The following is an 18,196-nucleotide window of genomic DNA, read 5'->3' as shown; positions in this document are numbered from 1 at the left end:
CAGGTCAAGGCCTCCCAACCATTGAGCACGTCGACATGAAACACTGTCGTAGGAAAGCAGCATCCATCATCAAAGATCCTCACCACCCAGAACCCTGTTCTTTACTTGTTGCCCCCATCAAGTAGAAAGTACAATTGTCTCAGGACTCGCGCCACCAGATTCAAGAACAGTTACTACCCCTCAACCATCAGGCTTTTGAACAAAAGAGGATAACTACATTCATTTATTGAGATGTTCCCACAACCAGTGATCTCACTTTAAGGATTATCTTGTTATTTCATGCTTTCATCATTTATTGTTATTTATTTATATTTGCATTTTCACAGTTTATTATCTTCTAAGCTCTGCTTGTTCTTTCATTGATCCTGTTTATAGTTACTATTCTATAGATTTGCTGAGTATGCCTGCAGGAAAAAGAAATACCAGGATTGTATGTAGTGCCACATATGTACTCTGATAATAAATTTTACGTCGAACTTTAAAAAGATGGCCATTTAAGTTGTAGTATACAATATGTAACATTGTTATGAACATCATTTTTGCTTTTAAAGCATCATATTACTGACTGTTTTCTGAGATTCAACAATACTTATAAAGTCCCATAGAGCCCTTGCCTAAGAGACACACACTTCTTCTGCCTACGGTGTATTTGTTGTTACATGCTGTAGGCAGACTTTATTAAATGTTAGGAATGCAGGAAAATTTTGTATAGGAAGATAAAACTTGGAGGAGTTGAGACAGAATTAGAAAGGATGAGACAAAAGCCCTACAGAGTTCTGGAAGAGCAGCAAGTGTAAAATGCAAAAGTCCAACATCATGACAGAGGGGACGGCATGACAGAGATGCAATGAGGATGTAAAGAAAGATAGATAGACATAGTCAAGCAACACACACACACACACACACACATACACACACACACACACACACACACACACACACACACACACACACACACACACTATATATATATATATATATATATATAAAGTGTAATAAATTAGATTGAACTCCAACCACACATTCAATCTTCATAATGCTTACCTGTAACCAAAAATGAACTTATTGAAAACATTACCCATACCCAAGCAGTGACTGTCTTTCCTGTAGAAACTGCAAAATTAAAAGATAAAAAATTGATCTTAATATTAAGATAATGTATTCTGAACAATTACACTTAATTTTAAAAGATATTCCTTATGCTACTTACTCAAAACAAATCTGAAAGTACTATATCTGAAACATTAACTTCCCTGGATGTTGGCTGGAGCACTCTATATTGCTAGCAATTTCTCATTTAGAATAATCATAATATTTATTATGTATAGTCCAATTGATTTAGAATTTTTCATCCATGGTCTTCTTTAGAACATGAAAGATGAAGAACCTTGTGAGAAATTGCAATGAGCGATGGACTGTCCATGTGAAACAAGACCAAACACAACAAGTTCACTCTCTGTTGTCCTGGTAGTCAGATGACTCAACAATAATTCTGTTACTGATGAATCATGGCAAGCCATTTCTATCTACAACAGACCCAAACTTCCAGTTGTGGAAAGCACTCAAACGCACCATACTTACCATGCTTAAAGTCTCAGTTACTTATACACTGAGAGTGAAGATAAAACGTACTCAATTGTTTATGTGATAGGAAGATTTGTAAATTATTGTTAATAAGTCTTGTTTAGAAGGTTATTGTTTTGTGCAATTTCACTGAAATTTTCTCAAGTCATCTGCAGTTACCATTTTAGAAGAATTATTCATACCAAGAAAATTACCTTATTATTCAGTTTGATTTATACAGTATTTCAATCCATTTTTCCCACTGCTCATCATGACACTGACTCTCATTAAGGTACCATTTCAAATGTGCTGTTACATCAGGGCCACATGGTTGTCCTTCAGCTGTTCTGTGAATCTAGACAGTATGGTTTGGCTTATTTAGCATGGAAAACATCATGGTCCATTTGTCCCCCATGCAAATTTCATCATCATCATCAGGTGCCATGCCCAGTTTGAGCTTTGACTGCCATGGCCCACACACTCCTGTTTTGGGTCAAGTGGATCAATTCATTGGTATTCATTTCCAGTTCTCTGGCTGCTGTCTCCATCATCATTTGTCTTTGTCTTCCTCTTGCTTTCTTCCCTTCAATCTTTCCCATAATTACCGTGCATTCTAATTCCTCTTTCCTAATGACATGTCCAATGAAGTTACGTTGCCTTTTCATGATCTCATACATTATTTCCCTTTTTGTGTTTGCTCTGTTCATGACATTCTCATTAGATATTCGTTTCGTCCATGATATTCTTTGCATCCTCCTCAAAAACCACATCTCTGCTGCTTCAATTCACTTCCTCATGTTACTAGATATTGTCCAACATTCTGAGCCGTATAACATAACTGGATAAATGTAACATTTCAGTACTCTGAGGTGGGTTGTCATGCCTAGTTTAGTGTTGGTCAGTATACTCTTCATTCTCGTAAAAGTGTCTTTTGCCATCCATATTCTTCTTTTGACGTCCATGTCGCACCTGCCATCTGATCTCACCCAGCTTCCTAAGTAGCAAAAGTTCTGTACTTGTTTTATGTCTTCCCCATTTATTCTCAGCCTGCAGATAGGATTCTCCTTCTTTTTGGATATCACCATACATTCTGTCTTTTTGCAATTGATAGATAGACAAAATTTTGCACTTTCTTCGACAATTATATCAATTAAGTTTTGTAGTTCTTCCTCTGTGCTTACAATTAACACAGTGTCATCTGCATAGCTGAAATTATTGATGTTTTCACCGCCAACTTTGATTCCCAAGATGTCTCTTATTTTTTGTAATATTGTTTCACTGTACACATTAGATAAATCAGGGGAGAAAACACACCCTTGTCTAATGCCTCTCTTGATTTTTGCAAACTGACTCACTTCTCCATCTATTCTTACAGCGGCAGTTTGTTCCCAGTACAGATTTCTGATTAGGCGGAGGTCTTTCGAATCTAGATCTAGAGTTTTCTGTAATATTTCAAATAACTTATTGTGCTTCACTTTATCAAATGCTTTTGTGTAGTTAATAAAACAAACAAACAAATCTTTTTGCCCTTGAATAGCTCATTCTGATAGTATCCTTAACATCAATATTGTGTTTCTTGTACCTTTGCCTTTCACAAAACCACATTGTTCTTTGCCTATTTCAGCTGATTCTTACTTTAGCTCTTGTCATCAAAATTCTTAGAAGTATCTTGGTGATATAACTCATTAAATTTATGGTCCTATGTAATTCACATTCTTTTGCTTCAGGTTTCTTACAAAGAGTGATAAATACTGATTTTTTTCATCTCTTCTGGTATTATTCCAGTCTCATAAATGTAATTGATTAAATCAGTAAGTTTTCCAATTCCATAATCTTCAAGGGCAATAATTTGTTCTGTTACCGATTCATCAGGACCTGCTGTTTTTCCTTTCTTCATCTTATTTATTGCATTACGAACTTCAGATTTTAAAATACTTGGACCTTCAATGTTTTTCTTAATTTCATGCAAATTTAGAGTTTCCAAAAATGAGTAATTGGAAATCCAATTAATATTTTTTTCCATCTCTCTAGGTGTGGCTCTGTCTGAAATCAGATAAATGGCCACAGTCTAAAATTAACCATTGATCCCCATGGTGTGTAAACTTGAGTTTTGGTACCTGCATAAGCTGATATATTGAGATTAATGAATATAATGAGTCTAATGCATATGGTGTGGTACCTCAGAATTCAAACTCACTAACACCGTCACAAGTGTGACTTTGCTTTCAGATTCTATTCATAGTTCACTTTGATGGGTTTCATTTTTAACATTTAAAACCTGGGTGTATTAGCATATTAAAAATTGTTGAGAGATGCATAAACTTTTCACTAACAGGCACTTCAATGAAACAGATTGATCAGTCATCTCCATGTACATTTTGAAACCATGTATGAGGAAATGGTGCCATGCTTAAGAAACCGTGCTTAAGTAGTAGCACCACAGTAGCGTGGCAGGTAGTGTGATGCTATTGCAGCTTGGGGCATCAGAGTTTGGAGATCAATCCCAGCATCCTCTGTAAGGACTCTCTGTATGTCCTCCCTGTGGAATGTGTAGGTTTTGTCCAAGTCCTCCAGTTTCCCCCCACAGTCCAAAGATGTTCCAGCTAGGTAAACTGGTCATTGTAAATTGTTTTGTGATTAGGTTTGAGTTAAATCAGGGTGTAGGGAGCTGCTGGGTGGTGTAGCACAATGAGCCAGAAGGGCCTATCAGTGCTGTACCTCTAAATGAAGTAACGTAATTAAATAAGAAGACACACACACACACAGAATGCTGGGGAACTCAGAAGGCCAGACAGCATCTATGGAAAAGAGTAAACAGCTGACGTTTCATGTCAAGACCCTGTCTTGAAGAAGGGTTTTGGCCTGAAACGGTGATTGTTTATTCTTTTCCATATGCTGCCTGGCCTGCTGAGTTCCTTCAGCATTTTGTGTGTGTGGCTCTGGGTTTCCAGCATCTGCAGATTTTCTTGCCTTAACAAGAACATAAGAATAATATCAGCACAGTTCCCTGTGGTATGGCCTGAAGATTCACAGGTTGACATAAAGTCCATTGTATGTATATGTTTATGTAAGACAGTACAGTGTTACTGGCACTGTTATAATAACAAAGCAGTGGTATAAATATGTGAAACAACAGCAATAAAAGATGAAAAGTTACCAGTGCAGACTTGTTGGTTGGGAAGAGGGAGGGGGTGGTGTGGCTGTGTGTTCAGACGGGGGTGTACACATGTGCTGAGTGGCAACAGTGTGAGAAGTCCAACAGCGTGGGGGAGGAACCTGTTACTCAGCCTGATAGTTCGGGTTCTTATGCTACGGTACCCTCCGCCTGCAGCAGACAGTCAAAGAGATTGCGGGAAGGATGGTTTTACCTGTGAAAACAACTTTCCAGCCTCTATTTTACAATCTCTTTGACCCCCTACCATCAGGCAGGAGCTACCATAGTATTAGGGCTATTCTTAGGATGGGAAACAGTGTCTTCCACCAGACCATGAGACAAGTAAACTCCCCGTCTCATCACGTATGAAGATCCAGTAGTATTATACTGTTTACTTTCTAACTTGCGTCATAAATGCACCTTGTACTAAATGTCAGTCTTCTGAAATATATGTTATTATTTGCTAATTGATTTGTGGTAATGTGCAGTGTGTGAGTTGTATGTACTGTGTTGCGTGCCATGGTCTGGAGGAACGTTGCTTCATTTGGCGATATACATGTATACAGTTGAATGACAAGAAACTTGAATTTAACTTATTTATAATAAACTTATTATTATTATTATTGTTTTTCTAGATTATGTATTGCATTGAACTGCTGCTGCTAAGTTAGCAAATTTCACGTCACGCGCCGGTGATAATAAACCTGATTTTAATTTGATTCTGCTGAATTCCAATGAATATCATCCCAGGTGACTCATTCTCTCCTCATAGGTTAACCGTAATCTCTGGAATTAGTCTGGTGAACCTTCTCTGAACTACCCCCAAAGCCATTATGTCTTTCCTCAAGTAAGGAGACCAGAACTGCACACAATACTCCAGGTGTGACCTTAGCAGTAGCCTGTACAGCTGCAGCATAATCTCTCTGCTCATATATATGGCATTCATAAAGAAAATAAATTTTAAAAATCAGTTTTGCATGGTTCTACATTATTGTTAGCAGAGCCTATAATCGGTGAAAGCTCACTGTTTCTCTGTGTAAGTCTTTAAGGTTATTACAGCCTTCATCATCTGAAAAAATAAAGACCACCATTAATCCACAAAAGCAGGAAATGCTGAAAATGCTTAGCAAGTCAAGCCACATTTGTGGGATGGTTATTTCTAGTTTTTTTCTTTCAGATTTTTTGCATCTGCAGTAGTTCTTTATTCAGTCACAAATAGTTAAACTTCTTACACATGTTCCTCAAGTCCACTTACAGCACAGTTGATCTTAGTCCTAGGCATCTTCTGCGCTACAATATTGATGAAATTGGAGGATAGTTCTACACCTTTATGGTCTATTATTTATGGTCTATCAGCTCTAATGGGTTTGCACAAAATTGCTATTGAAAATTGCACAAAATTAATACTATCGTTCCTGCTCCTAATTATCAGAAACAGAATCAAAAACAGATTTATGGTCACTGACATAAATTGGGAAATTTGTTGTTTTGCAGCAGCAGTACAATGTAGCCACAGCAAACTATTAGAAGATACGATGAGAATAAATAAATTGTGCATTAGCGAGTTATGTTCATGGGACATTTGTAAATGTGATGTGGAGGGGAAGAGGCTGTTCCTAAAACATTATGTGTGTGTATATCAGATATTATATTGATACTCAGAAGTCAGTGAAGTCCAGAGGACAGAGTGGAAGGTGAAAGCCCAGAGCTCAGTGAGTCCAGAGGGAGAAACCCAAAAGGTTGAAGACTGAAGTCAGCGAGTCTGAAGGTAGAAGGACAGTCCAAGCCAGAGACTAAAGTTTGGAGGCCTGATGTCTGCGAATTTGAGAGTCCGGGGCCAAGGCCTGAAGGCCCAGAGGCAGCCTGGGTTTGGATGCCTGTGTATGAGGGGTGGAAGGATGAGGAAGGGGCTTGTTTCATTGTTGTTCTTTGAATCAGTTCTGTTGCTGCTGTTTTGGTTGTTCGGTGCTGAGTGTTGTGTTGTTGCTGTGTTGGATATGGTGGGACTGCCATGTTGGCACCAGAATGCAGGTTGTCCCCAGTACATCATTGTGTGTGTTGGTTCTAAAACACAGACAATATATGTCACCGTATGTTTCCATGTATATATGATAAATAAAACTGAATCTGTACCTCCTCCCTGACAGTAGCAACGAGAAGAGGGCAGTGAGGGTTCTCAGTGATGGATGCTGCCTTTTGAAGATGTCCTCAGTGCTGGGGAGGCTTGTGCCCATGATGGAGCTGGCTGAACCTGCAACCCTGCGCATTGCCACCTCCATAGCGGACGGTGATGCAACCAGGCAGAATGTTCTTCATGAAATATCTACAGAAATTTGTCAGTCTTTGGTGACGTATCAAATCGTCTCTGACACCCAATGAAGTACAGCTGCTGGCTTGTCTTTGCTGTGATTGCATCAAAATGGTGGGCCAAGGACCGATCCTTTGTGATGTTGACACCCAAGGACTTGAAATTGCTCAACTTTTCCACCACTGGCCCCTCAATGACAATTGATGTGTGTTCTTCTGACTTCCCCTGAATAGCCAAATATTCGGCTGAATGGATTCTTAATCTTTGGTATAATCATTTGCGTACAAAACTGCTTAAGCAGTGATAATTGTACCCAGTGTTTATATTTTTCAAACGCAGCTACCTTCAATATTAAGTCAATGGTTAAAACACCAGAATAATTCTGCTGACTCAAAATAACTAAGTTGACCTCAGGCTGTCGTGTGATACTTGATGTTTGACTCGTTTGATTTCATTTCAGTTTGGTTTTGGATATATTTCAGATGGATTTATAAGAAGTGTGATGAAAACAGGAACTTTTTTCTTGGCTGCCAATTTAGACAATAGCAACAACAGTTCCGGAAGTTCCTGTAGCACACAGGACTTGATTCAAACGCTATTACGGATTATAATTACAATGTCTTTTCCTTATGTGCTTACAGGAAAACCACACAAAACTTATTCCTCATTGATGCCTGGCCAGATACACTTTTACAATATATCACTTAAGTTTTCTCTTTTTATTGTAAGCATAATCTCTGACCTATCTTTTAACAGGAAGAGACCACAAAGGAAAACAATTTTCGCTCCTAAAGTTCCCTTCTCCATAATCTTCGTTTGCAAGCTAAAAAGTAAGTGTCCAATCCTCATGGGAGCCTCTGAGTAAAGGTAGATCTTTCACACCCCATCAGGAAACCCAAGCCCTTGGCTTCATTTGGCCTTTGTGGTGCCAGAGTTCAGATCCGACACCGTTGCAGCCAATTGCCACATTGACTCTCGCGCGCGCGCGCACACACACACACACACAACCATCACTAAAATGCAAAGAGAAATACTTCTTAAAGTTCCTCTGCAAAAAGCTGCTCCATATATCACTTGCACAGCAGCCTTGCAAAGGTGAACACAATTGTGATTAACTCCAAGTTAGGGATGTTCTCCATGAATATTTAGAGCTGCTGCCATATGACTCTACTGAACTGAGTTCGATTCTGATATGGGGTGCTGAATATGAAAGCTTTCCCCATGACTCCTTACCTTCTGCTTTAGTGCCGCTACCGAGCTACAGCTCACTTGCAGTTCAAAAGGCAAAGAACTCGACTAAAAACATTACTAATAACACCCTTTCTGAAGTAAATTATCACCACAAGCAATGAAGAGGTGCCTCACCTAGTTTGTTGGGGTCAACTACTGTATCCGGTGCTCCCGGTGTGGCCTCCAGGATATCAGTGGGACCCAACGTAGATTGGGAGACCATTTCACCAAGCACCTACACTCCGTCCGCCAGAAAAAGTGGGATCTCCTGGTGACCACTCATTTTAATGCCACTTCCTATTCCCATTCCGATATGTCAGCCCATGCCCTCCTCTACTGTCGCAATGAGGCCACACTCACATTAGAGGAGCAACACCTTATATTCTGTCTGGGTAGTCTCCAACCTGATGGCATGAACATAGATTTCTCAAACTTTTGGTAATTATCCCCTCCACCATTCCCGTACCTGCTTCCCGCTCTTCCCTCATCTTCTTACTTGCCCATCACCTCACTCTGGTGCTCCTCCCCCTTTCCTTTTTTCTATGGTCTTCTACCCTCTCCTATCAGATTCCCCTTTCTCCAGATCTTTATCTCTTTCATGAATCAACTTCCCAGCTCATTACTTCACCCCTCGCCCTCTCCTGGTTTCACCTACCACCTACTACCTTGTATTTCTTCCTCACTTCCCCCCACCTTCTTACTCTGACTTCTCATCTCTTTGTTCCTACAGTCCCGATGAAGGGTCTCAGCCCAAAACTTCAACTGCTTACTGGTTTCCATAGATGCTGCCTGGCCTGCTGAGATCCTCCAGCATTTTGTGTGTGTTGCTATGCTTTTCACATGCTGGCCTCATGAGCCAGGGCATTGAGTATAGAAGGTGGAAGTTATGCTGCAGTTTTATAAGGTTTTGGTGATGCCACACTTGGGGGAGCCTATTCACTTTTGGTCACCTAGCTACAGAAAAGATTGATTGATTGATTGGGATACAGCATGGAATCGGCCCTTCCAGCCTCTCAAGCCACGCTGCCCAGCACTGCCCTGAATTTAATCCTAGCTTAATCAAAGGGCAATTTACAATGACCAATTAACCTGCCAACCGGTACGTCTTTGACTGTGGGAGGAAACCGGATCACCTGGAGGAAGCCCTCACAGTCACAGGGAGAACATACAAACTCCTTACAGCCAGCAGGCAGGAATTGAACCTGGGTCATCTATACTGTGAAGTGTTGTGCCTCCCTGATGTTTTTAAACCAGAAAGCGAGCAGAAAAGATTTACTAGGATTTTGCCAGGATTTGAGGGACTAAGTTAAAGGGAGAAGTTGGATACATTAGAACTTTATTCCTTAGAGTATAGGAGACTAAAAAGTTATTGTATAGACTGTATAATATCATGAGGAGCATAGACAGGGTGAATCCACCCAATCATTTCCCAGGGTTGGAGAATAAGGAACTGGGGGGCACGGGTTCAAGTAGAGAAGGCTATGATTTAATAAGAACACCACTTACATGGAATTAACTGGAAGAGGAAGTATTGGAGACTGATGCAGTTACAACATTTAAAAGGAATTTGGATAAGTACATGCATAGGAAAGGTTTGAAGGGATAGTCATCGTATATCATTGTGATACAGCAGAGTGTCAGCTCTGGTTGTACACTAACTAACTTCCACTTAACAGGCCGCGAAATGGTTGAACAACCATCACTACCATGGTTTCATGAAAGACTCAGGCATGTGTTTGTGATTCACGGAAAAAGCCCTTCATACAACAATCAGTGGAACCAGGAAAAGACCACGGAGGAAATGTGTGCATTTTTTTCCGACTATGGCTGTCATAACTTTAAACATTTCTTGACTTTAATAAGAAGGACATTTTTTAATGTACAACAGCTATGATGAAAATAATAATAAGCTTTTGTGGTCTTTTTTTCCTGAATGGTTTTGAGTGCAGCTTCTGGAGTTGGTCTCTGAATACCTGGGCACATATCTTGAGGTTGGCAGTGTTTTTGTGAAAATGAGCCAAGTTTGCTAACTGTGAAATCATGCATTTTATTCCCGCTTTCACTAATCTAATATAATCTCATAAAACATTCACCGTTATAGAACGCTGTTTGTCCCAGTGAACAGATTCAGATCTGCAGCACTACTTGAAGCAGTGGCTCCCATTGAGATCTACCATTTTAAAAGTACTTGGCAAGGTTGAGGATGGCTCTTTTCAAGAGACTTTAGAAATAATGCATCGCAGAGAAGGATTCACACATTCTAGCACATGATGTGTACAAGGAACTCACTAGCCCTCTGCCCCATATGAATATGGAAGTTTCCTTGCTCAGAGTTAACTTCCGTGCAAGCTGCCCAGCCATTAGAACTTCTCAGACTAAGTCATCTGAAAAAGAACGTCACCACAAAGCCACAATTTTCTGTCATTGACATTAAAATCAGAACAAGCTACAGCACAGGAATCATCATTCTCCAGTAAATCATGACATACTTTCTTGAAAAAGGAGGAAACAAAACTCAGCTCAATCCAATGTAATGCTAGTGCTGAACTGAAGAACTAAAGCAGAAACAAACCCAATTTTTTTTAGATAGTCTAGTACTATAAAGAAATAGCCCTGCTTTATAGATAGTATTTTCCTTTAATAGTAACCCACAAGTATTTCAAGGATTCACATAATATTCGCTTGTTTACTGTTTAAATGGATTCATTCCTGATTTATACTTTCTTACAATCAATCAGCTCCAGAATGCTGTTTGGCTTTTCCATTGAATGTCCTTGATTTTTTTTTCCACTTAAGCTATTCCCATAACAGGGGAAAGTGAAAATTAACTTCTGTCAGTCCTGCAGGAGGAGATGACGGAGATGGTCAATGAAGGTAGAACAGGAGATGTTGAATATCTATGTGCAAGGCATTCGACAAGGTCTCTCAAGGGAAGCTCATTCAGAGATTATGATGCATGGGATCTGTGGTGATTTTGCATTTGAATTCAGAATCGCCTCGCTATAGAAGATAAAACACAATGGTTGTTGGTCTTATTCTGAGTGGCTGTCCGTGACTAAGTGAAGTTCCACGATGATTGAATGGCTTAATATATGGAAACTATTCCTTTTTGTGTGTCACTCCAAAATAGGGGGTATAACTTTAAAATTAAAGTTAAATGATTCAGGGCATCATCAGGAAACACTTCTCCATCCAAAGAGCAATTTAAATTTGAAGTTCCCTCCCATAATAAAAAGATACTCCAGAAACAAGGTCAAATGACTCAGGTAATTTCTGACTGATAGTTCTAAATTGTTCACTCACTGGTATGGTTCAGAGATGTTCAGCTAAAGCAACTAACATTCAACCAAAACCAGCCCTGCTGCCAGGTCATAACCCGAAACATCAACCCTCACTCTGCATCAACAAAGATCCTCCAGCAATTTTTTCCGTGCTCTAACTAACATTTCAAGCCCCCAAGGTGTTGCATCTTGAAAATAAATATTAGGAGTCTGGAAAGAAAGGTATGTTCATGTATTAATTAAATTAATGGGAGTGAGGGCCATGCAGAAACACTCACCAAGACGGTCAAGAAGCTAGCTAGAGGAGGTAAAAATTATGGGGAACGTGTAAGAAAGTTGAACCAAGATTAAGATCATGTCAGCCATGACATTATTGAAAATGCATACGGTCATCTACTGCTCCTATTCTCATGTTCTTATCAATATATATAAAATCATTTGATCTAATCTACCTGATTCAGAAATTTAATACAAAAAATCTATTTAACATCATTTTAAAAAACAGAACTATGCCACAATCGTGATATTATTATTAAAATAGTGAAAGGTTAAAGTTATTTATACTTGGTGTAGGATCCTCATTTTTCCTGAAATATGTTTACCACATACAGGAACTAAAAGAAGCAGCAAATGATGGAATTGACTTGTGATGTTCATAAACGCATGCAGCGTGGCAAATGTTGCCAGGACTTGAGGAAGTGAGTTATAGGGAACGATTGAACAAGCTAGAACCCTAAGTGTGTAAAAGACTGAGAGATGATCTTCTAGAGGTGCATACATTCATGGGAGTCCTAGATACAGCGAATGCACTCAGTCTTTTCCAGGGTTGGGAATCAAGAACTAGAGGGCACAGGTTTAAGATGAGAGGGGAAAGATTTGAAGGGAACTTGTGGAGCAACTTGTTTTACATAAAGGGTGGGGTCTATGTGGAATGAGCTGAGAGAGGAAATGGTTAAGGCAGGTATAATAACTACTTTTAAAACACTGCTGGACAGGTACATGGATAGAAAGGTTTAGAAGGTTATGAACCAAATAGTAGCAAATGGAAGAAGCCTAGATGGAGCATCTTGGTCAGCATGGACCAGTTGGGCCGAAAAGCCTGTTTCCGCGCTGTTTAATTCCAAAATCTGAACTCCCGCTTCTAGATTATTAATCCAAACCATGGATTACCCTTCCAATGCCTTCCCTTGATGAAAACAGATGTGAGAAGCAGAGGAACATCTGGAGAAATTTCTGAAATGCCCAGTTCGCTGCCGCTGTTACTGTGCGATCGAGACTCTCCGGAGGGAAGGCCCCAAAATCCCCGGCTTTGCCTGCTGCTGGCTACCGAGGCTGAGGTTGAAGCGCTTGGATAGAGGTGGTGCTCGGTACTCGGTATCGGAGGGCTGATCAGAGCTCGAAGTTTTCGGACGACTCAGAGTCAGACTGTGGTCAGGCATGGCAGGGAGAGTTTTCTTCCTTCTCCCGTCCGCGTGAGATGTGGGACATTCCAGAGACTTTGAACGTTTTTACTATGCCATGACCTGTTCTTCATCAAGTTATGGTATTGTTGCACTGTTGTAACTATATGTTATAATTATGCGGTTTTTGTTGGTTTTTGTTAGTTTTTCAGTCTTGGTCTGTACTGTGTTTCTGTGATATCACACCGGAGGAATATTGTATCATTTCTTAATGCATGCATTACTAAATGACAATAAAAGAGGACTGTGTGTCCTCATAAACTAATCTAATCTAATATATAACCACAACATTACCCTCTCCCCAAAACTTTTACCTTACTGATGTATAAGCAAAAGGAAGGGAAGCTAAGCAAAGAATCTGGGTAAAGTTAACCATTATCCTGGCCAAAGATATCTGAGGAGAGGGAACTAGACAAGCAAAAGAGCTCAGTGAGTCAATTCCTATCACAATGCGATGCAGGGTTGGGAAGGGGGTATGGTGAAAATGCTGAAAGAATGAAAAAAGGGTGAACAAGGATACAACATTCAAAGCTAAATTACACCATCTGAGGAACATGAGGAGTATCTTCTTTCAAACAACAGGAATTCTGCAGACACTGGAAATTCAAGCAACACACATTAAAGTTGCTGGTGAACGCAGCAGGCCAGGCAGCATCTCTAGGAAGAGGTACAGTCGACGTTTCAGGCCGAGACCCTTCGTTAGTCCTGACGAAGGGTCTCAGCCTGAAACGTCGACTGTACCTCTTCCTAGAGTATCTTCTTTCAATACTTTCTAAATTCTTTGCTTGACTCCCCTACAATTTGCACAGGATTTGTTCAATTAACATTAATACAGGTGTATGATGATAAAATAGAAAGAGCTGCAAACATACTGCTCAGTCAATGAACATCTGAGACAATTCAACTCTCATCTTATCAATCTAAAAACTTACACATTGTTGAAAGATTCATAGAGTTCTTGTCATAAGAGTTCTGTGGTATAATATTCCTGGATCATCAAGAGCCATTTTCGATTCAGTAAAACTGGAAACTAAGTACATGAGAAGTGGAGAGAAGATTCAGGAACATCTGAAAAAAGAAAACACATTAATTTTGTAAGTGTTGGTCAGGATTGAAAGTCATGATGTAAGGTTTACACTGAGTTATTCCTTGGCAGGTGTAGACTGAGTTACGTTGAACTTCCAGCACTTTCCCATTTTATTTTAAAAACTCCAACATTTCTAGTAGTTTTCTTTGATGAAATGAAATGCAGACGTAAACCCACTGATCACACTGAATTTCAATGACACCAGTATTTCATTGCACCACATCTTATAGATATGATCAATATGGGAAGATTTTATTCTCCAAACAAATTAACTGAATCAATGTACTAAAACAGAAAGTGCTGGACATGGTTAACATTTCAGGTCCAGAATCCTTCATCAGACAGGATCAATTGATTAGTATTGATTTCCAAAGATCATTTCTGATTTGAGTCCGAAAGAATGATCAATAACCATCCATAAGAAGAATAACCCTTTCAATCACCTTTTCAAACCATCATAATCCTATTCCATATTTTGGTATTTCTTAACTCTCCCATATGCCATTTATAGAATGAGTGCACACCTTGTTACAAGTGACCATCGTTTGCTATGATACAGTATTTTACTCATTCATTCAGAAATACGGCACAGCAGAAAACCTTTCTGACCCAACGAGCCCACGCCGCCATATGATGACCACGTGAGCAATGAACCAACTAACCCATACATCTTTAGAATGCAGGAAGAAACCGGAGCATCCAAAGGAGCCCCAGGCCGTCATGGGGAAATTCCTTACAAACAGCGAAGGGATTTGAACCCGGGTTGCTGGCACTGTAGTAGCATTATGCCAACTGGAACACGACCATGCCAACCATTTAGGTTTCCAAAATCTGCTCCAATGTCAGAAGCCTAAATGAATGATTTACTGTATTGGTCTGGACAGGCAGAGATGGGGTTCCCCTTAAAAGTGAGAAAAGGGAGAAGGAAATTGGAGTGAGATGCCAAAGCAAGAAAGAACCAGAAGGTTGAGTGCTTTTACAACTGCTGACTTATTTCACTCTTAAAATAACTTACCATTTTGTTCTATAACAAAGGAGAAATTTCATTAGTAAAATGCATTTATTAAAAAACACTGCAGAATAAATCAATGAAGTTGTTGGAACTTCAAAACAACTACAAAACAAAAATTAAAACACAAGATCACTTACAGGGATATCTAATTCTGTAAAATTAAAGAGTTTCTTTGCTTTTGCTGTAGGGATATATATTAGTTTTTCCCAAGTGTATTGCTATTCAATTGAATATACTTAGAAGATTTTTGAAAAATATGGTCAATGATGTGCAATACTCACCCTTGAAATGTTTGCCATAGTATTACAGGTAATACAGTAACTTGTAAGATGCACATTGGCATGCGCTCATAATTGTATAATCTTTGCCTGGAGATTTCCTTTACAAATTGCATTCAATGAGTTTAGGAAGTTTTTTTAATGGACTTCCAGTTATCATATTTTACTCTTTCAACAGTTTGCCAATAACCATAAGGAACAGAAGACAATTCAATTAAGTTTCTGGGAATTGATAGATGAAAACTAGTGGACAAAGACATTGAAATGTTTACAGCATGTTTAAGCTTATCATGAAAACCTGCACAGGAGAGTCCAGCTCCAAACTTCCTTTGTGCTTAGTCAGGAAGAAGAGAACTCATCCATTCCAGCAAGGGAGTATAGGCTGGATCCAACACTTTCATAATGCAGAATCTGAATTCAGACTTTTCAACTTTCATTGCAGCATAGGCAATAGGCAACTACCTAACAAACTAACTAACTAACCAACGTGCCACACTGGAACCTTACGTTGTTGCTGCTGAGTTCAGGTTATGGCACCGATGGTTCTGCTTTCCAGAATATTATAGATCTTTGAGGGTGAGCAGTAATAGAAATTGTGCATTTTTTCAAGACACATCTGCAAGTTTCAATAGAGATTTGGGGTTTTAAAGGGTTAATTGGTACCATTTCATTTCAGTGAAGCATGTAAAACTATTACTTTGTCTGGGTACTCTAGTCCCAGAAGATCAGCCATATTTATTATAACAGAAATGGAACTATAACTACCTCTGAAAACTCAATATCCAGCACAATATGGAGACCGAGATATTGTTAAGTTGCTTTCCTTTCAAATAGCTCAGAGAGCTGACTGACCTGCCTCTGCCTCTCCAAGCAGCTTGTCCAGTTCAGAAATGAATTTTGGGCTCTTGTCCCCAAAGCAGACACGTTTATTTTCACTCTCTGTTTCTGTCTGTTAGTCAATTTTCAATTAATGACACTATATTACTCCCAATAACATGTGGCTAATTCTGAACTCTTACTTCTTATGTGGATTTAAGTGAAAGGCTTTCTGAATAAATCTAAAGACACCACACCCACTGGTTCTCCTTTATTTATTCTATTAGTCACACACTTAATAGTTCTAGTTGATTTATAAAACATAATTTTCCTCTCATAAACTTATCTTGACTTTGTCTAATCCCGCTAATATTTTCTAAGTGTGTGGCTAAGAATAACATACCCCAGCACTTTTCCGACCATTGATGTCAATTTAGCCAATATTTTTGTTTTCTCTCTCCCTTCATTTTTAAATAGTGGGAATATCTTTGCCATCCTACAATCTTCAGGAAGTGTTCCATAAAGTGTGGAATTATGAATAGCCAACAATGCATCCATACTCTCAACAGCCTCTTCTTTTAATTCTCATGGATGCAGGTTATCAGACCCTGGAAATTTATCGGCCTTCAGACTCATTGATTTCTCCAGCACCATTTTTAACTATTACTAATTTCCTTTCATTCCTGCTTCTCATCAGAGTTTGGGCTTCCTGGCATTTCTGAGAAGTTATTTGTGTCTTTTACCATGAAGACAAAATCAAAGAACGGTAATTGCTAACTTAATCTGCAATTTCAGTATTCCCTGTTTTCTTTGTTCCCATTGTCATTGTAAGGGACCTATATTTTCACATTCATAGAGAAGTTTTGATGCCCACTTATATTCTTCGCAAGTTTCCTTTCATGTTCTGTTTTTGCTCTATTAATCAATCTCTTGTTCTATCTTTGCAGAATTCTCAACTGCTCCCAGTTCTCAAATTCTGTCAAATTTACCTAACTCCTCTTTAGACTATCACTATGTTAATTTGCTTCACTAACCATGGATAGGTCACACTTTCACGTCAAACATGAATGTATAACTATTCCATTTCTTGGCTTTTTCCTCAAATAACACCCATGTCATGGTCCGGTCCGTGAAATCTGTATTCCAGTTCAGGTTTTCCAGTTTTCCCCAGTTTCTATTGAGGCAGCTGATTCTCATTTGGGCTGGCCTCATAAGTAGCTTCAAATTCAGCCTCTGGCTGTTGGATTGTTCCTGTCAAAACCCCCTGTCTGAATCCCCCTTCCCCTTCCCCTTCCCCTTCCCCTTCCCCTTCCCCTTCCCCTTCCCCTTCCCCTTCCCCTTCCCCTTCCCCTTCCCCTTCCCCTTCCCCTTCCCCTTCCCCTTCCCCTTCCCCTTCCCCCCGGAGCCCTGTTTTGCCTGTAACCCTCGCCTGCACTGCTGTCAAGTTCAACTGCTGGAGCTAGATAAGGAACTGTCTATCGTTGTTTTGAACTGTCTCTGTGTCCATGCCTTCACTAGGTAGGTCCGGTTGTTTGCTGCTACCTAGTGTTGGGAACTTTCTGTCTCTGTCCACGCCTTTGCTAGGTAGGTCCGGCCGTCTGCCGCTACCTTGATTTGAGAACTGTCTTGTCATATTCTGCATTCTGTGTAATGAGTCCCGGCCCTATGTCCTGTACCCAAGGAGGGGTACTGGCTCTGTGTTCCATGTTCCTGTCTCTCCCTTGACCAAGGCTCTGTGTTCCTGTCTCTCCCTCGACCAAGTCAAGGCTTCAGTGTCTCGTCCAGTCCTAACCACATCCAAGAACCTTGTTCTGTCCAAGCCACGGCTTTGTGTTCTTGTCTTGTCCATGTGTCTCACCCAGCCCAGGAGTACCTTGCCCAGCCCGGTGTTGGGGTTCCCTTGACCTGTCCAGGAGTCTCACGTTCAGTCCTGTTGCCACTCCTCGTCCTGTAGCCACGTCTTGTCCTCGCCTAGTTCTGGAGTCCGAGCCCGAGTCAAGTCCCAAA

At 39.9% G+C, this 18,196-nt stretch overlaps 1 protein-coding gene across 5 annotated transcripts in view; it reads right to left on the bottom strand.

Moving 5' to 3' along the window:
• LOC140195000 (interleukin-6 receptor subunit beta-like) overlaps nucleotides 1-18,196 on the bottom strand; it is a 100,835-nt gene that overhangs the window by 65,040 nt on the left and 17,599 nt on the right. For all 5 annotated transcript variants that reach the window (XM_072252537.1, XM_072252534.1, XM_072252533.1 and 2 more), the window contains 2 exons: nucleotides 13,929-14,064; nucleotides 1,045-1,113 (listed from right to left, as the gene is read on the bottom strand). In XM_072252537.1, coding sequence (XP_072108638.1) covers nucleotides 1,045-1,113; nucleotides 13,929-13,947 — 88 coding nt within the window. In that variant the 5' untranslated portion in view covers nucleotides 13,948-14,064. The remainder of the gene's footprint in view (nucleotides 1-1,044; nucleotides 1,114-13,928; nucleotides 14,065-18,196) is intronic.

The sequence above is a fragment of the Mobula birostris genome, chromosome 3, assembly GCF_030028105.1.
Source record: "Mobula birostris isolate sMobBir1 chromosome 3, sMobBir1.hap1, whole genome shotgun sequence".
NCBI lineage: Eukaryota > Metazoa > Chordata > Chondrichthyes > Myliobatiformes > Myliobatidae > Mobula > Mobula birostris.
This window is presented reverse-complemented; position numbering and strand designations above follow the sequence as displayed.